Source organism: Ricinus communis, chromosome 4, assembly GCF_019578655.1.
Source record: "Ricinus communis isolate WT05 ecotype wild-type chromosome 4, ASM1957865v1, whole genome shotgun sequence".
Lineage (NCBI taxonomy): Eukaryota > Viridiplantae > Streptophyta > Magnoliopsida > Malpighiales > Euphorbiaceae > Ricinus > Ricinus communis.
This window is the reverse complement of record NC_063259.1, coordinates 14249570-14270147: the sequence shown is the minus strand read 5'-3', so window position 1 is coordinate 14270147 and position 20578 is coordinate 14249570. Positions and strand designations below refer to the sequence as shown.

Sequence of the window (20578 nt, the reverse complement as noted above, 5' to 3'; positions counted from 1 at the left end):
ACCACAGTATGTCAAGGCTTTTGGAAAAGAAATTTACCAAAAAAAAATGAAGTATTTAACTCAACATTATAAATATAAGTGCTTATAGAATCTTACCAAAAAAACTTATATGCTAACATGGGGACAAAATATAAAAGGAGAAAGTACAAAAATCATTTACATGATATGATTTTAAATATTTGATTTCTTTTCCTTACTAAATTAATGTAAATGGTTACTTTGTACACAAAGTATTCATTTGCTATTTATGGCGCTTAATATGACAAAAGAAAGAATGCGCCATGAAATATAAAGTACGCCACATTAGAACCACATCGGATAAAAAGTATACTATATGATAAATACATGGATTACGATTATCTCATATATTATGTTGTTAATTAACGTATAATAGCTCATTTAATTTTAACCATCGAATTCATAATCAATAGTTAAAATTTATTAATTAATAAAGAGTTAAATATCTTTGGAGATTTTTAAATTTAAATGTACAATAAAAATCTGAACCTTTCAGTTTAAAATAAAAAAATAAAAATTATAAAGATAGTAATTCATATTCAAGTCGAATATAAGATCTCAAATCTAAATAAAATATGATATATTAGCAAAACATATGTTATTCTAAAGCGATACCAGTAAAAATAATAAATATTATGATGTATTTGATTTTACTAGTAGAATACTATATAAAGTAATTCATTAAGAAAAATACCACATACCTAAAGTTTAAAAAAAAATAACCAAAACACATTTATTCTATTCTTTTTTCCTCCAAAAGTATATGTGTTAAGTCCACCTTTTTATACTTCAAAAAAAAGATAATTAAATTCTAATATAGAGACCATGTTAAGAGGGAGTCAATGTCATCACCCTTGTGCTCTCACATTACCCCAAAAGCTAAGCTAATACCCTTCACAAGAGGGTTGTATGGCAGACCCCAACCCACCCATGTTACAATTTCCTCTAAACTGTCCCCACTTTCCACTTTATATACCCAAAACCCTTCCTTAAGTCCTTCACCTTCCTCCCTTATTATCGCTCTTCTTTAATTTCTCTTGACTCCTCATTTCTTTCTCTCTTCCTGTCAATATTTCTCCTACCCAAAATCTTTCAGTCTCTCTTCTCTTTTACAATCCTTACAAAAGGAAAACCTACACAATGTGCTCCTCTAAATCAAGGCTACACCATCATGGTGCTGCTGCTGCTGCTAATCACCATATTCCTGCTTCAACTATTGCTAAAATTAATGGCCGTCCTGTTCTTCAGCCAAAATCCGACCAAGTTCCCACCTTGGAAAGACGCAATTCCCTTAAGAAGAACAGCCCAAAATCTCCCATTATACAACCACCAGCAGCTCCTTTACCACTACTACCAACAACAACTACTATTAAACCTAAGCAGCCTTCTTCATTGTCCCCTCCTATTTCTCCCAAGCTGAAATCGCCAAGGCCACCTGCTCTTAAGAGAGGGAATGATCTTAACACTTTGAATTCTAGTGCTGAGAAGTTTTTGACTCCAAGAAAGGCTGTATCAACTACTCTGAAGAAATCCAAGAAATCTAGCCCTGCAACTCCTGTTGTTGCTGAAACCTGTACTGTTTTGAACTACTCTTCTTCTTTGATTGTTGAAGCTCCTGGTAGCATAGCAGCTGCAAGGAGGGAACACGTTGCTACTATGCAAGAACAAAGGAAATTGCGAACTGCTCATTATGGAAGAGTTAACTCTGGTAGTAAGAGTAAGCGTGACGCAAAGATTGTTCCGGTCGATTCTCCGGCGGCGACTGCTGTTCCTCAAGAAGAAAGGAGATGTAGTTTTATCACTCCAAGTTCAGGTATGTCATGTAAATGCATGTCAGAAAGAATTCTCAGGATTTCATTTGAGCCATTTCATCATTTTCGTCATGCTAAACCAAGAGAAGTATTAAAATTCTTCCTGCATCAATTAATTCTTTATTGGTTTTTGCAGATCCTATTTATGTAGCTTACCATGATCAAGAATGGGGAGTTCCTGTCCACGATGATAAGTAAGCTCTCTTTCTCTCTTTCTTTCTTCCATTATTTTCTTTCTTTAAATGTATGATAAAAGTAATTAATTTAATTTTTTTCTGCAGGATGCTGTTTGAATTATTAGTTCTGACAGGAGCACAAATAGGATCAGATTGGACTTCAGTCCTGAAGAAAAGGGAAGCATTCAGGTAGCTGAAAGAGAATTACTATATTTTACAATTACAGTCAGCTTGCATTTAATTTTAATAGATCAAATGTGATTTATGAAGTGGTTTTCTAATATTGGAATTTTATTGCTCAACTTTTGCAGAGAGGCCTTTTCAGGTTTTGATGCAGAAATTGTTGCCAAATTCTCTGAAAAGAAGACAACATCAATTAGTGCTGAGTACGGCATGGAAATAAGCCAAGTTCGGGGAGTTGTCGACAACTCTAACAGAATTCTTCAGGTAATGTAGGAGAAGTTTTTAAGTAGAATTGTTATTATAAAAGTTGCCCATATTATATTTAAGTAATTAGTAATCTTGTTGATTAATGAATTCTTATCTACAAACTTCTTTAACAAAAAAAAAAATCTAATAATTTTTCTATTTAATAATTATAAAAATCTTGATAAAGTTCCTTAAAATCATTAATTCTTAAAAAAGGTATATGATATCAACCAAATAAGCTCTTGTTAGAATATTAAGTTTTTATTTTAGTTATCATTTATTAAATTGAAAATTAAGTATTTTTTTTTTAAATAAATTTTTATCTAACATAATGACATTATTTATTCTTTGATTTTTTTTAATCCAATGAACATATTATTATATATTTTCTTTATTTAATAAAGTCATCTCAACCATTTTGCTTTTCAATTATTATTTTTTTTAATATCAAGACCTTCTATTTATCCTAATACAATAAAAGTCAAGCATTTCCTTTTAGAAATAGTACACCTAAACATTAGCTTAATTTGAACAATCTATTGAAATCATAAAATGCAAGACAAATTATTTAGTAAATAAATAGAAATAAACACTCACATCCCTAAATTATGTTATTGAGTACTATAAAAATAGCCAACATTTTTAATCATGTGGAGACGTACACTTTTTTTTCTCTTTCTTAAATAAATAATGTGGACCCATTTAAACATGATTTGCAATGATATACATCTATGCTTGATCCTAATTACCAAAGTTTGAGGTCCGTCCACATGCCATAAATTAAGAAGTTTCTAGATGTGTAAATATGTATAAGAGGTATGTTGATTTGTATCTTTTATGTTGATATATGTTTAAGAGAAATTTATACCCTTTTCAGGTTAAGAAGGAATTTGGATCATTTGACAAGTATTTGTGGGGATTTGTAAATCACAAGCCAATCACCACCCAGTACAGATCAAGCAACAAGATTCCTGTAAAGACCTCAAAATCAGAAACCATAAGCAAAGACATGGTGAAGAGAGGATTCAGATATGTTGGTCCAACTGTAATGCACTCATTCATGCAAGCTGCTGGCCTTAGTAATGACCACTTAATCACATGTTCAAGACACCATCAGTGTCTTGCACTGGCATCTTAATAGAGTACCCTTTACAGCAAAAGAAAAGAACAAGAAGCTTAAAGAAAGAAAAAAAACATTATATATAGGGTGTGACAAGAAAAGGAAAGGGAAGAAGAAAATGAAGAAGCATAGTTAGTTGAATATCTAACTACAGGTATTTGATTAAATGGTATTTTATGAATCAGTGGTGTGTAGTGAGACTTAAATTTGTGAGAGCTTTTTCTTGTGATGGGCAGACAGGGAAGAGGCCTGTTAAGTGGGGGCAACAAGGGACAGGCAGCATGTGCAGGGTGGGTAGGCAATGGCATGTGTAAGGTTTTCAACTTTCAATTTTAGTGGCCACCACTCAATTATATTAGCCATTAGGCTTTCCTTTGAACTGGCTGTGAAAGGATAATCACTGGCACAGTGTTGGGCCAGAATTCCTAAATATTCCCTACTTTTTCATGGATATTTTTGCCATTGGATAAGAATTGCTGTATCTGCTCTCTCCTGAAGCCAAGAAAAAGAAGATAGAAAAAGGCCTTTGATGCTCAAAAAGAAGCACAAGCATTGATACTTTTGAGGCTTGATTTTTCGTTGTATTAGTACATTTTCTTGATTCTAACTTGTAGGGAAATACAAAGATAAGATCATTTGTGTATTGTAAATTATGAGTAAAGTTTGAGTGCTTTTGCCAGCTTTTGCTATTTCTACAAATTTACTGCTGTCTTGTGTGTCTCTACTACCTGCCCATTGCATATGGTTCCATTTCTATATCCCACTAATCCTTCAAACAGATTAAGAAGAACATTTCTTTTTCTAAATTTTGTATTTTTTCTCAACCTAAAGAAAACTAACTTCAAAGTATTAAAACATATTTAAGTATTAAAACTAACTTCAAACATATTAATATGTATATTCTAAATATATTAATCATAGAGTCTAAATATAATTGAGTGGCATTAAAAATATATTTTTTTAGTTAATCCCAAAATTATTATAATAATTTAAAAGAAACTAATGTTTCCATAAGTTAAATTATATTGACAGTTGTAATATATTGCTTTTCTATTTCCAACTTTCAGCCTCCAAAGTTTGGCATCAAATTGCTGAATGCTTTCTTCTTTAAAATATGGCTTTTGGGCAGGAAATATAGCAGAAATACAAGTAATCTTCATGATTGGTAACAGTTATACAATGCTAAAGACTCTCTGTAAAGTGGCCTAAATTGTAAAGAATCCAAGGCCACTGCAAATCTCTTGAGGAACCTAATCATCTCATTCCCCACAAACAAAAAAATTATGCCATTGTTATGCTAACAAAGTAATATAGGATTCCACCATTATTCAGTGTATTACCTTTTTGGGTTTGAGGCACATGCACATTTAAGGTACATTATTGTTGTTAGTTAATTAAATTTGGTTTTTCTTCTTTGGAGACCACAACTTCAATCTGCATAAACTAGTCACTCTCAAAGAGAAAAAATATCAATTTATTACTAAATTTTCAACACATAGACTAATACTTGAATTTCATATAAATTTGTAATTCTGAGGTTCTACTATATCGTCTAATCATTAGTCCTCATGCGACGCAGGTTATTATTTTGTTTTCTGTTGTTTATAATGAAATTTTTAAAAAATTAATATAAAAATATTCTTAAAAATTATAGAGTTTAAAGATTCATAATTTAGAAAATATAAATGAAAAAATTGAAAAGAAAAAGGTTATATCATCTCTATGACTACTTTAAATTTTGTTGTAATATTCTTTGGACTTTAATGATAATAATCATTAAGATTGAGAGGAGAAGAAAGATTGAGATTAGGTTAATAATCATTAAGAATACAAGAAGTTCATTGACTCTCTTCAAGTCCACTTCTTTTCTTTTTTTTCCAATTTTCTTAAATCTACTTATAAATGAATCATACTTTATTTAAATCTATTTAATGGTTCATATATACTTTTAAAACAAGAATTAAAACAAATAAATTTTCCTATATGAAACATAAATAAATAAATTATTGGAAGTTCTACTTTAACATAAAATTTATTTTTTTGGATAATAAAATCTTTTATTCTAAACACTACAAAAAAAAAAAGTAGTGTTTAGCGACGAACAAATCCATCTGTATAAGTGTTAAAACCGTCGCTAAAATATTTTTTCGATGGTGTTGCGACAGCTGACCCTGTCGCTGAAAAAGACATCGTCGCATCGTTTTATCGACGGATATTGCCGTCAGTATACTTTAATACTCGTCACTAATCCGTTGGTAAACTTTGTAATATTTGAATTCTTTTATATTAGGGGGTCATCCGTAACCCATCGCTATTTTCTTATTTTTTAAAATATTTATTTATAGTCGTTGCTAATCTGTCGCTAAACACATGAAATATTTTTTAAAAAACTAATTAGTATTTTTAAATTTATAAATTAATTAGCATATTTCAAAAATTGAGATAGAAATTAAAAGTGAAATTGAAAAATAAAAATAATTATATACAAAAAATATAAAGTTAAAATATTGTATAAAAAAATAAAGTAAAGTATAAACAACAAAGTCTCTAGTCCGAGGGAGTTGACGAGGAGGAGTTGTTGTGGTCCTGAGCTGAAGGATCCTGGTAGCAGTTGCAGACGCACCGGTTGGAGTAGGCGCAGTGATGGAACGAGCCAGCACCAAACATGCGAACCATGTGCTGCATCGTCCGCTCGAGATCTGCTTCTTCTCCCTACCGACGACGTCGACGAACAACTGCGATATGTTAATCGGTGGAGGATCAGAAGAACCCTTGCCGAGCTGAGATGCAACAACTGCCTGTGCCTCAACAGTTTCATGTAATAGACAGAAATTAAAATTAATTATCATATTAAATTGAAACAGTAGAAATATTAATTGAAATTTTTAATATGCTATAAGTAACTTATAGCGATATGCTAGGACTTGTTATTGATGAACTGGCCGTCGGTAAATATAAATATAACAGAAAATTTGTTTAAACTCATTTAACCTAATTTTTTTGTACTTAATTTTTTAACTAAATTTTTAAATATAACTTAACAAAATATAATTAAATTCAATATGTCAAAATTTTTAATTAATAAATTTAACCTAATTTTATATACTTAATTTTTAAAACTCCTATTTTAAGATATAAGTTAATAAAATTTAATTAAATTAAATATCAACTAACACAAAAACCCATATTTAATAAATTTACCTTAATTTTTTATATTGCATTTCTTAACCTAATTTTTAATAGAAAAAATACAAATAATATAAAAATAACATTAAATTAAATAATTAGGACCTCTAAATTATATAGTTTTAAAAAGAATAAAATTTAATTAACATACATGTCACTGGAGTGGGGAGGGATGCCGGAGGGGGGGAGGAACGTCAGAGAGGAGCGTAGGGCAGAGGTCTAAAAAGAAAAAATTAAAAAATGTAAAATAATAAGAAAAGTAGAAATAAAAGACGGACTTACCTGGGCGATGACAGTAGCGATGGAGGTAAAATTGGGAAAGTGGGGAGGGCGAGGTGGAGGGGAAAAGAGGAGAGTAGGAGGAGAGAGTAGGTAGGGGAAGAGAGGGAGAGGAAGAGAGAAAGGAGAGAAAAGAAGGGGACTGTCGCAATTTAAAATACTAAAATTTAACGAATGCGTCCGTCGCTAAATTTTAGATTTTAATAAAAATGTAATGAAATGCCATCATTTCATTAAATCAATTTATGGACCTCATCCATCACTAACAATTAGGGTTATATCATAGAAACGCCACTATTTCTATAAGCGTAGCTGTGACAGAAACGCAGCGGTCATTATATGTTGCCTTTAGCAACGAGTTTTCTGCCCGTCGTTAGCTGTATGATGTTGTCGCTAAACTAAAAGGAAAGGCGCCAAACTTTTGCGTGCCATTATCAAACCGTCGCTTATGTGTCGCTATTTTATGCTCCTAAAATTTGGCACTCTATCTAGCGACGACAATTTGCATGTCGCTAAATTACCATCGTTAAATTACTATCACTAGGTCGTTGTTATATCGTCACCATTTTTACATATACACGATATGTCGCTAAGCCTTCGTTATCCGGCGACAAATAACAGCTGATGTTTAGCCGTCGCTAAATTTGAAATTCTTGTAGTGGAACAATTTTAATAAACTAATTGATTGAGTTGCTTTTTTTTATTAGAAGAAGTAATTGAGTTACTTTAAGATGTTATGATATTAGAGTTATTTATGACGGTTTTTTATTTTTTTTATTTTAATTACGAAAAAGTTATGAAAATATTTTATATTTTATGAAATAAAAGTAACTATATGTCATTTAAGAGTATATATGGGATAGTTAAGACCCTATAGAAAATTGCTAGGCCAGAATTTTATAGTACTAGTTTAGCAACTAAGCTTTTAAAATATTATATTTGCATTTCATAATTTTTAATTTGAAATATTTGTTTTAAGTTTTCAATTATTTTTTTAATTTATTAAGCAAAATAAATTATTATTTTTAATTATTAAAAGAAGTCTTGGAGAATTACCTTATAATCTTTACTTAATTAATTAAACACTTAAAATTATAAAAAAATAATAATATATGTTTAGAAAAGATACCTAGTATATTTATAATTTATTGAGTTGAAATAAGTATAAAAATATTTGGTATTTTATCTATACTAAATATTTTTGATATGTAAATGGTTAAATTCTTTTTTTATTAAATTAAGTAAGAGATAGTATATTGGTTTTCTTTTTTTAACAAATTAAGTAAAAGATGACATGAGGTATTTTATCATATAGGTCTTCTATTATTAATTTAAAATAATAATACATAATATATCTAAAAAATAATAACAAATCAGAAATTAAAAAATCTAAAAGAAAAAACATTGTAAAAGCTTAAGTATTGTACTAGTAGTATGTAACTTTGACCTTAACATTTTTATGAGTGGCTTTATATAAGAAAATAAAAATAAAAATCCAACTAATACAAGAAATTAATAATTCTTTATGTATCAATTTGTTCCGGATTATTATGGATCTAAATTGTTTAAATATTTTATTTCTTTTTCTAGCTTTAATTATATATTTATTTTCTTTTATATTCTTGATTAAAAATTTGAATTTCAATATCTCTCTTTATTAAAATTAAAATTAACTCTTTTTCTTCATTGAAACTTGCAATTTATATTAATTTTTTTCTAGATTGTTAAGCTGAACAATCTCAATAAGACCTCCATAAATATAAGAGAGAGACATAAATTTGTGTTGTAAGCAAATCAAACTTTTCCATCCATAAATAATATTTTTCCAGGAATTTATTTTCATATTTGAAAAAGAACAAAAATAAACATTTTAGCAGCAAATTATATATTTTAAAAAATATTTATTTTATTTTTAGAAGCACTCATTGTGTTAATAGAACTAGTGATAATTTATAGAAATCATTCAATACATAGAGGAACTTCTTGACAATGCAAGGAGAAAGCATGAAGGCAATTCAAAATCTAATTTCATCAGGATTCTAACAAATGATAATATTTCTTTTTATGAATATTGTAATTATAATTGTCCAAAAATTCCAATCAAGAAATTTCTTTATTTTTCATTGTTGGTTGTTTTGTTGGTAAATTCAAAAATATTTTATTACATTTTGAAAATCAAATAATACTGTTAAATTTATATTTTAATAATAATAATCTATGATAAAAATATTTTCAGATACATATTAACAAAACAACCAACAATTTTAAATATAAGCTGTTATTTTTAAGAATAAAGATAAGTTGTTAGATGGATTTGAATGAGGTGTCATCCATCTAACTTTAGATTTATGAAAAAATATATAAACTTGAGAAAAAGCCACTCTTTGAGACATTAAAATTCTTCTAGTATGTGTATTTATTTTTTAAATATAGTATTTGATATGTACCTATTATGTTTATTATATTAATTAATAAATTATTTTTCTAATTTAATAATAATTCTTATCCTAAAAAATAACATTTTAATTATATTTTTAATGTTATATTAAATAATAAATTATTTTTTTACTAAAATAATAACTTTAATTTTAGAAATATATTTTAAATATTTTATTAATAATCAGTTAGCTTCTTAATTATATAATAATTTCTAATAAAAGGACTGAAATCCATTTGTTTGATGGAAAACCAGATTTGCTAGTACATAAAATATTTTGCTAATATATATATATATATATATATATGATCATTTTTTCAATTATTTTTCGAAAAAAATTCTAATGTAGTCAAAATCTCTTAAAAGAATTGAAATCAGCAGCTATTGAATACTCTAAAGCTATCAACTGCTGAATTTTAATTTATTAAATAAATAAAGTGATTTTCGGGTAGTTCTTAATAGCTAAATTATCTATTTTAGAAATTATTTTGTGATATTTATATAAATTATTAATAAATTTTATTTAACTGTGTTTAATTAACATTAAAAAGCTTTTTAATTAGCATAAAGAAGCCTAGCATGAAAGTTAAATTAAGCTTAAATTTTTTATTTTTTAAAAATATAATTCTAATGCCTAATAATAATAATCATCATAAAATTTTAATTATTGATATCATGTACGTATTATTTATATCTTTTCAAATTAATGAAATAATTCTAAGCTTTAAAAAAACTAAAATCAAATAAAATGAATTATTATTCTTTTAACCATAATTTTTCTTTGTTATAAGAAATTTTTTTCAATTGTTAAACTTTTATTTAAAAATGAAGATAGTTCCCCAATTTAAACTGCTAATTATTATTATCAGAATGCAGAAAGTAAAATGTTAAGAAATAGATTTAATATAATATTAATGCAATTAAATGCTCTTCCTACATAAAGAATTTTCTTTTTTTCTTGAACAAAATATGAATTTCTTTTGCATTTAATAAGGGTCAAGAAAAGTTGAGTCTAGCCCTTGACAAGCAACCCAAGTACCCAACTCAAACCCTAAAATCAAACATGACCCGGTTGACGACCACTTCAAAATAAATTACTAATTTTCTTAAACTAATTTGTAGAAATAGAGAAACCAGGTCGAATCTCAAGAAAACCAATGTGAATAGCTTCTCAAAATTAAATAACAAAAATATGAAATTTTAAATAATTGAAATAAAATTAAAAAAAAATAAAAAAATAATAAAAGCTGAATATTAAAATAAATAAAAATCAACCTTACTAAATTTTCAATTCAAAAGTGTCAATTTTATCTAATTGTAATTCTAATCATAGGCTTAAAAATCAATTTTTTTATTCAAGTACTTAGTCTATTTATTCGAAAAAGCCGCAAGAGTATAAATTATTCTAATATAATTAACTCACCTCAGCATCCAAATTAAAACTTACCATTAATTAACTGGGCACGATAGTGTTCCATATCAATACAATAATTTAAATTTTTTTTTAAATTAGTAACAATTTTTTATTTTTCCAATTTTATCTCCCACAACATTGTGCAACTTTTCTTTTAAGTAGGCAAAATAAGAGTAAGTAAATATGTTGCCAACATTTTCCTTTCAAGTTATTTTTTTTCTTTTTAACATAAAACTTTTCACTTCAAAGAAATTTAATATGTTAAAGCATTAATGCTTGTTGTAATGAGGTAGATACACCAAAAATGGGATTATTGTCAGCTGGTGGCACTTTGTCCATATAATAAAGAAGGTATCATCTTCAAAGAAAACCTTGGCCCAATTTTATTTTGAAATGGTACTCAGGCCATTGCAATTTCTAAAGTCATTTTCCATGGAAGCCCATGAGCTACACCTATACATGGACTTGCTAGAATTATCTATTAAAGGCCTAATTGCCAAAATGTCATGTCAAATTTAGGTTATATTTTTAAATATTAACTTTTTCTAGTATCTTTATAACTGATTTCAATTTTAGTTTTTCATAAAATTATCATATGACGTACAAAAAAAAGGAGTTAGTACTTTTATAATTAAAATATTATAATTTATGCACATAAAGTTAATGAAATCTTACAATTAAAAAATTAAATTAATATAAATATGCTTAAATGATATTATTTTAATAATGAATGGTTTAAATAAAATATCGATTCAGTTTTTTATCAGAGTTCATATTATGTCAGTAAATTAGACTAATAAATTTTATAAAAGGCTAAAATTAAAATAGTTTAATTACTAATTAATCATGAATTCTACACCTTTTAATAATTTTATCTAATCATTTCAATATTTTAAACAAATACCAACATTTTCACTTTATTTTCAAAAACACTTTTCGATAACAATTTTTAAAATTTTACAATGAAAAAAATGACAGAGCAAGTCAATTTTGTTTGTTAATATAAAAATTAGTGAATAAATAAAAATTTTGTTATATTTAAATGTAAAATATATATGATAGGTACATATATGAGATTTTTAATGGTCATATTATTATTAAGTATAGGATAAAATATTTCTACTGATTCATAATTATTATTCTTTTAGTAAATATAATCAATTTCCCACATTATTTTTTTTATTTTGAAATTTCAAAAAATTTCATCAAAAAATATTTTGAGAATAAATTAAAAAATATTTATTTATTTTAAAACTTTAAAACAATTGAGTAAAATTATTAAAAGTTATAAAGTTTATATTTTAATTTATAATTAGACCAATTGAAATCAACATTAAAATATGATACTAAAATTTAAAAATTATATGCTATATTTGTAATAAATGCAAACTATTATAGTTAAGTCAATATAAAATCTAACGATATATATATAAAAGATTATACGACTGATATCGTAAGAATTGTTGTAACTGAATCAAATCAAATTTTAGCTAGTTTAAAATTAATTTATTTATTATTGAGTTGTGTTCAGATTAAATTTATTTATTTTAATAAATCTAAAGGACTTTAAATATAAAGTACAATTTGTCCCTTAAAAGAATAAATATTTATTATTTGTTAAGTTATAATTTTATTCAAGATTAATATAAATTTATATTTTACGATGAGTAAGAATATAAAATCTATAAACTGAATATTAAACTAATAATACACTATATTTTATGAAATAAATCACGATTTTATTAAAGATCGACTCGCCAAATTTAATAAGTTAATAAACTAAACTATGTTTAGTTTTTTAATCAACGTGTAAATAAACTATGTTTTTCTTAGATGGAAACCGTAGGTATTTGTGAAGTCTAAGCTTTAGAAACACAATAATAATATTTTCATCGATTTATATTTTCCATTCTAAAATGATTCTATGTTTTTATTTTCTAATTATTAGTTTAGTAAATAAATATTAAGAAATATTTATATTAATTAATATAAATAATATCACATTTTATTAATTTTCATATTTTATATTTTAAAATTATAATTTTTATATAAAAAAATTTGTAAGTATGTTTAAAATTGAATTATTTTGTTAGAGAGGGAGCACAAGCTTGCTACAAATGGACATTGATTTACATAATATTTTTTAACCATCCAAGATTCTCATGATATATGTTTGAAGATGACCTACATAACATAACATATCATGTGGTAATTATTACTATCATTAATGCCTATTTTTTAATCATATTTCCTAGAAATCAGACACTTAAATTTATTATACATACAGACTTGTGAGACCAAACCATTCTTATAGTTACAAGGCCACCACCATGATAGCTAAAGAATACTCCCTGCATTTCTTTTTAAGTGATATCTTTTTAAGAAAATTATTTTTTTTTAAAAAGATGTGTCATTTTAAATTGTGTTAAACATGCTCATCTTGCTCAGCAATAATTTAAATTGACCTCGATTCAAGGCCTTTGTAAACACATCAGCAAGTTGCTCTATTGTTCTCATATGCATAGGCTTGGTTATACCAGTTTGAGCCTTTTCTCTAATAAAATGACAATCTAATTCAAGGTGCTCAGTCTTCTCATGGAAACCTGAATTGTTGTATATATGAAATGCTGATACATTGTTAAAAAGAAAAACAACTACATGGGTTATTCATGGTTGATTGGTAAATCTCTTAGCAGAAATAGAATCCACATAATTCCATATGTTGTTGAAGACATGACTCTATATTCTACTTTTGTTTTATTTCTTGCAACTGAACTCTTTGCTTCTTGGACTTCTGATTTATCAAGGATGCATTTAAAAATACACAAAAGCTTGTTAAGGGTTTTCTTGTTTCAGAACACCTTGTCCAGTCACCAGCACAGTAGGCATTTAATTTTAACTTAAAACTGGTAGACATAAAAAGATTCCTTGATCTTGTGCAATTTTTTAGATTTTTGAGAACTCTAAAAATGCAGACTCCAAATGTATATAAGCATGTCTATCCATGAACCGAGACAAAATCTGGACAACACATGAAATGTCTGGTCTAGTTAAAGTCAAATATAATAACTTTCATATTGATTTCCTATAGACTATAGGGTCTTCTAATAAGTCTTCATCAGTATGAACCAACTTGTGGTTCACTTAAACATTTATAGTACATGGCTTGAACCCCAAATGTTCATATTCGTTCAGTAAATCCAGAACAAATTCTCTTTCGCAAATGGTAAGTCCTTTCTTTGATCTAACTAACTCTTTGCCAATGAAGTACTTCAGATCTCTAAGGTCTTTTAACTTGAATTTAGATCTCAAAGTTGCTTTCAAATCATATATTGCAGCTTTGTTAGATCCTGCAATCATAATGCCATCCACATAAAGAAGAAAGAAAAAAGGAGAGCATTAAAATAACCCATCAATCTATTTAGTAAGCAGTAAGTAGCGAACCTTTGATTGTGTGAATCCATTCTTTAGCAAACACTCAGTAAATTTGGCATTTCACTGCCTTGAAGCTTGTTTGAATCCATAAAAAGACTTTTGAAGTTTGGAGACTAACTGCTGTTTCTTGTTATCAAATTATTATATTGATTCTGCCTGTGAATTTGATAACTCTTAAGAAGATCCATATATGCATTCTCTTTAAGGTCTCCGTTTAATAATGAACTGTTAAAACTCAAAAACCTTCATATATACGATTTTAGAAAATAGTCCCAATTAGCGATGCCAAACTGGCAGTGAAAATAAAAATGTTAAAACGTATAATTTAATTAATGAGACGCTCACATTAATTAGCACATGCTGTCATCTCTTTATGACTGTAATTATTTCCTAAAGAACATTATCATTACCGTTATTATTATTATTATTATTTCTTACTTTATCAGATGTAAATTAATGCTGTTGATGGCACCTACTATTATTGTATACTTTATGTAATTATTACCATTTTAATGTCAATACTAAGAAATTAACAATTAAATAAAACAAGTTACATAATAGAAAAAAGATGTACATAAATATTAAGAAAATTATAAAAAGATAATATTACGTAAATATAATATTATTTATATTATTTCTTATTATGATTTATATCAAATAGTGTACAAAATTACCTATTTTATGAAATTAAGAAAATAATATATATAGTTTGATTAAAAAAATATTAAATCAGTTATATTTCACATAGAAAATATCTTTATATAATATTTTTGCTGATTATGTATTTTTTTATTATATAAAGTAATTAATTTTATATATTGTACAAATAGAAATTTTTGACAAATTAATTAAAAAAAAAATTAATTTGATGAAAAAAGTTACACGAGTTGTAAGATTTTACAAAAGATATTATTATGTAAATATGATGCTAATTATATTATTTTTCATTTATTATATAATTTATATCACATGGTGTACAAAATTATTAATTTTATGAACTTAAGAAAATGAGTTACATAGTTTACTTAAAAATTTATTAAATCAATTGCTTTTTATATAAAAAATATTTTTTATGCAATATTTATGCTGTTATATAATTTTTATTATAAAAATAAAAATTATATATATAAAATAATTTATTCTATATACTACGCCAAATAGAAATGTGCAAATAAATTGAAAAATCACTTAATTTGATAAGAGTTTATACAAGTTAGTAAAAATCTATAAAAAAGATATTATTATGTAAATATGATGTTGTTTATGTTATTTTTCATTTATTATATAATATATCACCATATGTTATATAAAATAATTTTATGAAGTCAAGGAAATGAGTTATGTAGTTTGATTAAATATTCATTAAATTAATTATATTTTATATAAAAATAGTAAGTTATGGGTAATAAACAACTATTGTTCACAATATTCCAACAAAATGAGAATAAACATTAAAATTAGCTATGAAATTAACTAATAGTGTGGGAAGCATAATAGTAGGTCATGTCTAATAACCAACTATTCATTATAACAATTAACACTCAGACAAACTTTAACCATCTGTGTCGCTAAATAAGCAGTTGGTTGGTTGGTTGAATTACAATTTTAAAAAGGTTAAAACCTAAATATTCCTAATACACACAATATTTACATTACAATAAATAATATTATCTCAAAATATTTAATCTAATACAAAAAAGGGATAAAAAAATAATTAATTTAGAAAAATATATGACAACCTAAAACTTAAAAAATTAGGATATATATAATTAAATTAAATCTTTTAAGCCAATCTAAATTTAAGGTTTAAAACAAAACATGTATATTTCTTAACAATCTCAATTGTTATTCTAAAATAAATATATATTGCTTTAAATAAACAAAAAAAAAAAGAAACTAATAGGATATTTAAATATGAAAGAATTTTTTGTTAAATGATTGAACAAGCTAAGACCATCAATTTAACTACAACTAATGAAATATATGATTGATGATTTTAAAAAAGAAAAGAGAGATATAACAAAATAAGAAAAGCTCTAATTTTAGGATATTAAGAAAATTTAACTTGGATTACTAGTTACATGTTAATAAGTAAAAATAAAAATATAAGATTCTATAAAAATATTAATGGTCAAGATTTGTTTTATATAATCTAATGGTAAATAGCTAATTACGGCATTCTAACTACAATACTTTGAAGGCACCTTAGAATTCACTATTTATATATAAAAAGTTGGGGATAGAAATTTTGAAATAAGAAAAAATTTTATCCATCTCTTTTTCTTGAATTATCTTTCAAAATATTTTAGTGCACCAATAATTATTTTTCACATTGTACCTTTTTTATTTATTTTATTTTTATTTTTATTTTTTTAATAAATATATAACATTTTCAAATTATGTATTTTTATATTTATTAAAATATCTTAAATATGTCGACATGGATGTTGTGATTTTTCTTGGTGGAATTTCTGATGCTGTTATTTAAGAGATTTGGACCTTTTATGTGATGGTTTGTCTATGAATATTTTATAATTAGATTTATTTAATATTAAAATATCAATTTATGATTTAAAACAACCACGGAAGATTTATGTATCCAAGTAAAACTTCTTTTTTCATGCTTCTTAATTATATATATTCTTATTGTTATTGTGTTTATTCTTATCATTTTTCTTTTGCAGAAATATTGTTATCATTTATCATAGATTAAGTTATAATTTTATTTTTAATAAAATCAAATATAGATCATTTGTATATCATAAATAAATATAATATTAAAAGAATTTTTTATCTTCTAATTGAGATAATATACTATTATTCCATCTTTAAAAAAAAAAAAAAAGGATGTATTCAATTAAGACTTTTAAAGACTTTAATGAAGTTTAAAAGTCAGGATATATTCAATAATAACTTTGAAAACGCCGTATAAGTCATTATGAGGTATTCAATTACAACTTTTATAAAGTCTTTAAAACTAAGCTAGTATTCAAAAAGTTATTGACTTTTATAGCCATATGGACTTTTATATACTTTTAATGGTTGTTTATGTATTATTATGAATAAAAATTCGACAAAATATCAAAAGGTAGTTTAAAGTAGGAGAAACTCTAGTACCTTATTGAAATCCACTAAAATTTCCATTCACCATTTCGAAGTCAGGTACAGAAGAAGTGAGAAAGGTTAATATAAAAGCTCTGAGGCACTGTCTTCAATGAAAGAAGAAAGCTTTTGTAGATGACTCACTAGTCAAGAGAATGTGAGAATTCACAAGCCTTTGAAAAAGATATCGGAGAAAAATCCAATAGAAGCCTTCAGATCCATGGAAGAATCAATTTCAACATTCAATGAACAAATAATTAGAATATGGGGAGCCCACTAATTAAGATCGAAATTGACAGTAAATTTTATTATGTGTTTTCTCTAGTATTTACATTATTGTCAATTATTACGCCTTACTATGTAAAGAATGTCTTTAAATCAACACTAAAGGAAGATCATCATTATGATGTAGATTTTGAGCTTATTCAATTTATTGGAGAGGATCAAAGAGAAAGAGTAAGATTAAGATTGAAGGCTGTTACTATAACTATGGAATCAAGTCACTAATAGCAGTGATTTGATATTGATAAAGTGACAAGAGCAATTCTACGACTAGACTTTGATATCCAAAGCAGGCCAGTCAGTTATTTGGGATTCATGAAGGAAGGTTAGCCTAAGGTTCACTTTTCTATAAGTATTTCTAAGGATCCAAATTATCACCTAGCAAGAGCTCCTCAGCAAGTTAGGTTGGAGAAGAAACAACAATGGATCAATCACAAAGAATAAGGGTGAAGCATCAAATTCTTATTAATGGAGCAAAGAATTGGTCTACAAAGAGACTCGGGATTTAAGGAAGAAAGCTACAAATAAGTCATTGGCTTTCAAATAAAATTTTAAAGGCATAAGAGTAGGAAACAGTATCTGAGAATGTGAAGAAGTGTTAGTAGAAGTGCTTATAGTGGTAATGGCGATAGTAGCGATAATGCCTAAGGAATAAAAGCCAGTCAAGACATTAAGACAAGAAGAAGTATAATACAGGGACATCAAGTTGAAAGAGACTAGGAATTACCATATTCACAGTAATAGCATCTGATGGATCCAGAGCAGAGATATAAGAAAAAATCTCAGTCGGAGCCTGAGACGACATACCCTACTAGTACAAGCAAAGTCCTAACAATTTCTAAATTTGAGCATGTCGATTCCATACATAAATTTGCCAAAATTCCATCTATATTTTACACATTCCTAAAATTTGATAGTTGATTAAGAAGTTTTAGACACCACTTGCCGAAGTAAATTAAAGAGTTATAATTGTTTAAGTGCAAAATATCGTTCACGCTAAGAAATACATTACATGCACTTTCCATACACATCCATATCAATTTTCACATTCTACATACAATCTACAAGATCGAGTAAGCCATTGTTAATTCTGGCTACAATTTATAATATCTGACATGTACCTAACACATCAATTTGACACTATAAACACATCCATGAACACATTGAAACCAAAAATTAGCCCACAAATTCTAACTATTTTCATTAAAATCTATTTGCCATTAATATTTTAGCATAGACCGAAATTACTTAGTGAATTTCAACCATTTCTAAACACTAAATCCATCAAGTCCAGCCATTTTCATTCATATTCTATCTAATTCAATTTAATTACATCACCCAAAATTTTTTAAGTTAAATTCTTGCTTAACTTTTTATTTGTCATCATTTAGACAATATTCAAAATATCATCCAAGCCTCAAATAAATTACATAACCATCAGAAAATCATTCCTCATATTATTTCTGATTATTTTATTATTTTTAGTGATTTTATTTTAGCCTAATTTCTATTTTTAGACTAAATATCAAAAATTACTAAAAATAGTGGATAATTAAAATTAATTCACCTAAAGTTTTAAAAATTTCAGAAATAACCGAAATTCATTCTCCATATTGATTTTTAGTATTTTATTATTTTAGTAATTTTACTTTGACCAAATCACTAATTTTTGCTAAATAATAAAAGAATGCTAGAAATAATAAATAATTGGAATTAATTCACTTAAAAAAACTCAAAATTTCCAGAAATCCCAGAAAACTAATTACCACATTGATCTTGATTATCTTATTATTTTATTATAATTTTATTTTAGCCTAATTTTTATTTCTAAGTTAAAAATAAAAAATTATCAGAAACAGTAAATAATTAAAATTAATTCACCATTATTTTGAAATTCTAGAATTTTCACAAATCCATCACTTGTTCATCATCGCAGCAGTAATTTAATTATTTTATATTCTTAGTGGTTTACTTTTGGCATAAATCTCTATTTTTGACTAAAAATATATAAGTTGCTAATATATAAATATTTAAAATTATATATTTCTCACAAAATCAACCAAGTATACCCATCATCAAACACATCAAATCAAGAATTTCTGTGCAAGAAAATCAAAGATTGAATCAAAAAAATTGCATAATATAGGACTAATAGAGGGTTGTGATCCGTGGTGGCGGATGAATAGCGACTGGTCGGCGTCTGGTAGTGACCGGTGGTGCTGGAGTGGCCAGAGATGAGGAGGCAGCTGGTGTTGGGAAGAGTTTTGGTGGTGTTTGGTTGTTAAAAAAATAAAAATAAAATAAAAAAAGGAGGAGAAAAGGAAATGGTAAATCTATAAATATAGTGAGAGGGAGACATTTGTGAGGTGGCAAAGCTGTAATTATGGAGAAATCCTAGTAGGACAAGGATTTGATAAGGGGTGTTTGGTTGGAAGAAATAATTAAAGGGTTTATTTTTATTTTAATTGAATTTATTTTTTAAAATAAATTGTAATTAAAATAGAATATGATAAAATTAAATTCGGGAATACAAGAGAGTGTTTGGTTAGAAAATAAAAGAAATTATTTTAATTATTATTTCTAATTAAAATAAGACCTTTCTCTTTAATTCTTTTTGAAATAAAAATGGCTATAGATTAAATTTTGATGGAGTACTTTATAAGATATTTGGGACTTAAAATTAAATACTTTATTTCCTAAATATTAAATCATTTCATTATTAATTTATTCCTAAATATTAGATACTTTATTTTTTACTTTAATTATTCATAATAAAGGCTAAAAATAATTTTTAAGAGATCTATCCATACATAAAAGCTTTTTAACTTTATTAGTACTGGTCTAAGCCTATTAAAATTGATTATATCCATAGAGGAAAACTCATTTAAT

At 26.1% G+C, this 20578-nt stretch overlaps 1 protein-coding gene and 2 long non-coding RNA genes across 3 annotated transcripts; 1 reads left to right on the top strand and 2 right to left on the bottom strand.

The window, feature by feature from the left end:
- The first annotated feature begins 996 nt into the window (after positions 1–996).
- Positions 997–4233, top strand: LOC8268051. Its single transcript, XM_002530065.4, has 5 exons — positions 997–1831; positions 1966–2023; positions 2111–2194; positions 2317–2452; positions 3312–4233. Exons 1-5 carry the CDS (start codon positions 1159–1161, stop codon positions 3570–3572), a joined length of 1212 nt encoding a protein of 403 aa, XP_002530111.2. The 5' UTR covers positions 997–1158; the 3' UTR covers positions 3573–4233.
- Positions 4234–13912: 9679 nt separating this feature from the next.
- LOC125369894 lies at positions 13913–15054 on the bottom strand. The gene is made up of 2 exons (XR_007215580.1): positions 14315–15054; positions 13913–14220 (listed from the first exon to the last, which is right to left on the bottom strand). It is a non-coding gene; the product is annotated as an uncharacterized LOC125369894 (long non-coding RNA).
- Positions 15055–18132: 3078 nt separating this feature from the next.
- Positions 18133–19739, bottom strand: LOC125369734. Its single transcript, XR_007215431.1, has 2 exons — positions 18426–19739; positions 18133–18333 (listed from the first exon to the last, which is right to left on the bottom strand). It is a non-coding gene; the product is annotated as an uncharacterized LOC125369734 (long non-coding RNA).
- Between the last annotated feature and the right edge of the window lie 839 nt (positions 19740–20578).